The sequence below is a fragment of the Atta colombica genome, unplaced genomic scaffold (genome assembly GCF_001594045.1).
Source record: "Atta colombica isolate Treedump-2 unplaced genomic scaffold, Acol1.0 scaffold205, whole genome shotgun sequence".
NCBI classification, from domain to species: Eukaryota; Metazoa; Arthropoda; class Insecta; order Hymenoptera; family Formicidae; genus Atta; species Atta colombica.
The window spans coordinates 2,147,014-2,153,552 of NW_017259300.1; the positions used below are offsets into that span (position 1 = coordinate 2,147,014).

The 6,539-nt window shown below is 31.4% G+C and overlaps 1 protein-coding gene across 1 annotated transcript in view; it reads left to right on the forward strand.

Annotated features, from left to right (window-relative positions):
- The window catches only part of LOC108687327, a 113,814-nt gene that overhangs the window by 89,989 nt on the left and 17,286 nt on the right, over positions 1-6,539 (forward strand). The window contains exon 5 of the mRNA XM_018193027.1: positions 2,423-2,666. Coding sequence (XP_018048516.1) covers positions 2,423-2,666 — 244 coding nt within the window. The remainder of the gene's footprint in view (positions 1-2,422; positions 2,667-6,539) is intronic.

Below are 6,539 nucleotides of genomic sequence, written 5' to 3' on the forward strand. Positions count from 1 at the left end.
TTCGTAATAGACTAAACATAGTTTTGCAAATTTCTAATTTTAAAATCATAGATACAATCGCGTAAAGTTAATTATACTACACGCAATATTAGATTCTATCCGCATATGCTTCTAGACATAGAGACAAATAGTGTAGCTTTATTGTGGAATACAAGATCCACAATGTATCGTAGGAATGTATATACTATGCAGAAAATGTATGCACGGCAAGCACAGAATATTACATTCGCAAGGACAATGAGGGAAGCGAAAGCAAGCCTCACATCGAAATTCTATAGCACTAACAATGTGTCAATCAATCCTTCACTTAGAGGACATCTCTATGCGAGTAATGTCATCAAAACCGCCCGCTTTCGGAGATATGAAGATTGCACGTAATGCACTTTAGATTCGTAGCTACACGTACGCAAGAATTTCACCGACACTCTCATGACACATAAGAAGAAGAAAAAAGAAGGTGCGAGAGAAGATGGCATCTGTGATGGCATCAGCTTTATGCTTTATGCTTTATGGATGTAGCCTGTATCCGCACGTGACACTGTACGCCCGCAGACATGATGTATGTTCTTGTTTGTTCTACAAATGATAACGTCGCCTTCAGAGTTCTCAGGATGTTCTTGTTCTCCTGTAACGTAGCGGACGATCGAAGACAAATTCGTTTCTTCTCGGCCATATATTCTTCTTGAAAGTAGTCTCTCGGTTCTACATAAAATAAGGTCCCTTCATGTGTATTTATTGCAGATCATACAACATATTTATATTTTTGCTATGGAGTGGATGACATTGATGTATATTAGTTCGAAAACAGCGAAAATGATACCTTTCTTGAAAAATTTTTTAAGCCTTATGATTCTTAATTATTTCAACCATCCACGAAAAATAATACTAGTTTACATATTTTGAATAATTTTTAATTATTTAAGAAAAAAAATAACTTTTTATTGCGTATTTTAGAGCACTGAGTCCGTACGATTGCCATCAGAAAAATTCCATCAGGCCGAATTTTTAAGATAATATGTCAATTTTAAGATATGTCATTTTTCACATACAGTTTTTTGTAATTTGAATGCGACAAGGCGAACATTTCCACTAGAATTTAATAATAATTTAGAAACATTATCAGAGATATTAGAAACAAGCTAGGTGACTTCTGCTGCTCTATAGTTCTAAAAAATATAGATGTAGATTTAATACACGCATGCGATGTTCATAAGATTTTTGTTGTTGTAAATTAATATTAATTACATTATCCTGTCAAAAATATTCATAAAAAAACATATAAATCTATAAAAACATATACACATAAATATAAAAGCAGATTGGAGCTAAATATCAAAAATTATTCTAGAAGCAGTCTTTACACTCTTCCAGAAATTTTGTAAACTAGTGTAATTATTCATTAATTATCTATCATGCATGTTTCTACTTTGTATAATATTTTGCTGTGTTTTATCATTGGATATTAATTGTAATACTATAATTCAAATTTCGAAAACTAAATTCAGATTTTCCGAATTTATTCGAATCTCTAAACAATCAAAACGTATTATCTTTATTTCCGATAAAAATATTTACGCATCATAAAAACAAACATGTGCTTTTAATGTAAACTGATGTACCATGAAAATATTCTGAAATGCTACTAACTTGGCTCTCTTTGCAATACATCTAGAAAAATATTATTATAAAAAATAAAAGCATAATTCTCGAGAGGACGTCGTGTGTTGATGCTAAGTTTGTATATACAGATAGATGAAATTTTATAATACACGTATCATGTAGAATCACGTTACTGTAACTAAACTCGATACGCATCCACGTTTGTTCCTCGGAGTAATAACGTTGAGCGACTCCTGACTTCTATGCGCACCTCTTTTTCTATCTTATTTTCGTTTATGAAGACAAAAGACGCAACTACATTAAATGAATAAGACAAAAGCAAAACTGTATTAAAGGTAACATAACCGCGTGATATCTTTAGCAGGCAACAATAATAATTCTCTTTGTGAAACGCGACGTAAATGTGGAAGATATTTCGATACCCGTGCAGTTACATGGAATAAACGATGAAAGGAGTTTAATCCTTTAAAATGTCACGTTATCCTTAAGCACTAAATACGATAGTATTAATTATTTGTATACGATTATATCTCGGTTAAATAATGTATAAGAACGAAGTATTTCAAATCGTATATTCATTCCAAGAAAATTATGCTACATTTGAAGATAAAGATATAAATTTTACTTTAAAATAATTAATTGTTAAAAACATCAGAAATGTAATTAATAAGGGAAAAGATTCAGTTATGAGCGGAAAAGAATAAATAAAAAAATGTAGAAAATTCGATATTATTGTTGTTATTAAATGTGTCTCTAAAAATATTTTGACACAATTGATAATTCATGCCGTTTGTTATTTCAGATCCCGAAGGACAATGGACTATACAAAATACGACATTTCCAAACTTCTCACGATAACGTGACACAATCTATAACATCATTGATCGAGTTTAGAGTGATAAACAGTATGTTTCGCAAAGGATACTTACACCTGCGCTGCACGGTCTTCATTTCAGACGTTTATCGAAAATCGACAGACATGAACATCTCTGAGGACACACCACGTATCGCATCGATCACCGGCGAATCACCACCGTTTGGTCATCGTAAGTACTCATTGATTTCGCTGTGTTACTCTTTATTCCCAAGCAGAACAACAGATCATAACATCAAAATAATATTAAAACGAATATTGAACGATGACTGCTAAAAATGTGACTCTTAATAATCACTTTGGAATTATTTTGACCACTTTAATCACCATAACTTTTTGTTCTGTTTGGGTAGTTTGGATTCTGATATTATCTTTGAAGATCGCCTTTAATCGCTCACAAATATTTTATGTAAAAAAATAATTCTATTATTTCCTGAATATTCTTGCTAATCGGTCAAATGTTTATATTAAAATCATGCTTATCAAGAAAACTGGATCGTATATCAATTATCGATATTGTATCAAGTCTAGAGATATCAGCAATTATTTTTCTTTGTACTATGCTAATATTTCATCGCTTCAACTTAATTTTAGAACGCCTAAGAAATTTTGTATCACGATAAGTTAAATTATCTCTATATAAATAAATTAAATAGTAAGAAAAAAGGAGTCAAATACGATCAAGGCTAGATTTTGATGCCTAATAATATTTTTGTACGTAATTTTTAAATACATTTTTCAGTTATATAATCTGTGCACTGATACAATCGAGAGAGAGAGAGAGAGAGAGAGAGAGAGAGAGAGAGAGAACTTGATATACAATCATAAATCTGAAATAACAAATAATATCACAAATTAATTTAATTTGTGATTTTATTATTAATGATCTCAATTTAACTCGAGAATAATTATCTGAAATATTTTTACATTTTGACAATGAAGAATATAAAGAATATAAATTGTTATAAAGTATGTTTTATATGAATATTGTTTAAGATATTTTCTTTTTTCTAATAATTATTTTTTACAAATCCTCAAAATATATAATTCCATCAAAAACTCGCAAAAAAGATATTATATTAATTAAAATCTTTATTTTTTTAGAAATATTGCCATAATAAATTACTTAACATACATATTTTATTTAATATTTGTTTGATTTCTACTTACTTTTAAAAAAATTGTGATTAAATCTCCATATCCATAATGTTTTTAAATATAATAAATCAGAAAGCAATCAATAATATGCAATATGTTCTTCAGAATAGATTTTAATTGAAGTATAAAAATTCCAGGTAAGCGTTTACATAAATGAAAATCAGGATTTATTATTACACACACACACACACACACACACACACACACACACACACACACACACACACACACACACACACACACATATATATATACACATATAATATATACCCGGATTAATAATCTGCATCTTAAAACACTACAAAAAATTATTGCGAATAATATTATCTCTATTAGGATTCCAGTTTGACATCTTCCTTATTTAAGATACTTAATAGCATCATTGTTAAAGTGACGATCAATTTAATTTGATATCTGGAGACACGATAGTATCTTGACGTTAAGACGTGGTTATTATTTCAACATCAGTTTATGTTTCAAGTTAGATAATAATCGACGCGGAGTTTATGTAACTAAAAAATGTATTTAAAATTTACATAAATATTATTAGGCACTAAGTCTAGCCTCAATCGCATTTGGCTTTTCTTTATTCTTATTTGATTTGTATTACGATCTCATCATCAAATGTCTGCGACATGATAATACATTCATGCCTTGAAAAATTATAATATAAACGCTGGACGTAATCGTGAATGTTTTTTTCTTTTCTCTGTGTATCTTTCTGAGTTTTCGAGGTACTCAGCATTCGTAAGCGAATAAATAGCTATCATCAAACTTAAAATGAACATGTAAGTTTGACTGTGAAAAACCGAAGTTTTTCAAAATAGAAATGAGAAGCAATGATAAAACAGAAAATCTGTCACGTAGCGAGAATACTTTTCGAGTCGCATATCGGCGCTTTGTTATGACATGGAATCAATGCAGCATCGAGATAGTAATACAATCAACCATCTCTGACGGCAGGAAACCATGGAACTAGAGCGAACATTAGTTCGATATATGTACTGCGATTGGTGGTTGTCAAGCGTGCTTATACAAATCACGCGATATTATTGAACTGAACAAAGTTCATTGATCAAGCTAAATGGGACGATGCGAACAGGCGTAAATACTCTTTCTGCAAATAACGCAACGGCAAATCGAACGAGTTGCGCAATTCGCTCTCAAAGTTAACGAGGCACGAAGTCATGCTTTTTATCCTTTGTCTAACAATACAAAGGTTCCTATCGAATGCAGAATTACTGATTCACAAGACGAGAAATTCGAGAGACAAAACGAAAAACGTATTCGATACACAATAGCAACTCACAAATACGATACTGGCGTAATATCGATATTACAAGTTTGATTTTATATCGTTTTCATTTGCAAGCATTTTATAAAACATACTGTACAATTTCTCTACCCATACAGTTTTTATGAAATATTTCGTCTTCGAGAGAGAGAGAGAGAGAGAGAGAGAGAGAGAGAGAGAGAGAGAGAGAGAGAGAGTCGTATGCAGTTTCGCAAAATACGATTGCAACAAAACGCGACGATTCTTGGAAGGAACATTATTTCCGAGACAAGTGTAATAAAGCTAACAGCAACAATAACATTTATGATTCCACGACTCCATGAACGTATCGGGTCGTATGCAATCTTTCATGTGAATCACGCCGCCCAACGACAGTTATGTCCTCTTCGTAGCCGTATCAAGCCGATCACCAAGAAACTGTACGGACTACTGATTGTTCCAGTTGAAAAAGCATAGCCGTTATCCAGTTACAGAAAATGGTCTCGCATTCGTCTTCCCAATCGCATCACTCCACGCGATACGCCTGTCAGTCCGATTTAACTCGTGTCTTATTTCCAACCCCCGTCGCGCATGCAGTCGCACGTAAACGCTATCGCTAGAACAAATTCGTTCCCCTTCGAGTAGCGAGAAGATGACTCACGGTGATATCTCTCGTAGCGAACATATGGATAACCTATCTCTATTTTATGTAATAAAACAATTGATGTAAAAGAACAGTAGGATTCTACTAGAAGTTTTGCGAAACAGGATTATATTGAATCGTTACCGTTCTTAATTAAAGTTAATTATTATACAGAGCACGTTGCACTTTGCGATTACACTAGTCTGCGAATAGATACTTTGGAATCATTGTCTGAAATAAAGTGCTAAATATTGGTACTTTTACATGATAAAAAAGTTAAAATTTAGGACAAATTGATGCCAATGCTTTAACGTCATAAAAACTCTCAAAATCATTTTTTTTTTTAATTGTGATGTGGTAACTAAATTGGACAATAGATTCGTGATCAACATTTAATATTAAAAACAGTTAAAATAATAAAAAATGTTTTTTTTATCGCAAACTAGTGGTACACCATGCAACAGCTCAACGGCATTCTTCACACACACACACAAAAATCAAAATAATCTAACATCGACGTCCATGCGATATCAAATTATTTGCATGTTTTGATGTATATTTGGAGTTTAGAGAAAGTCATTTCAGCCGTAAGATGAAATTTCACAATTGTCTATGTGAAAATGTCACGAAAATGATATATTTTCATGTAAAATTATTCGATAAATGATAAAAAGTCAAAAAATGATAAAACTAAAGCGACTGGAGCAGAGTAAAATGAAACAAAAATATTCTTCATCGAAAATAGCTCAAAAGACTTCTATAATTATATAAAAAATTGAGACCCGAAATAAGTCTTACACGTTCTTATATGTAATGTAGCTTACAATGTGAACAAAAAATATAGATACAAGATTTAGTAATAAACAGTTTTAAACTATAATGTTCTGTGAACATGTGAACACAAGTTACATATTTGATATATTACAGCTCAAGAACTATTCATTAATTGAGTCATATATATATATATATAT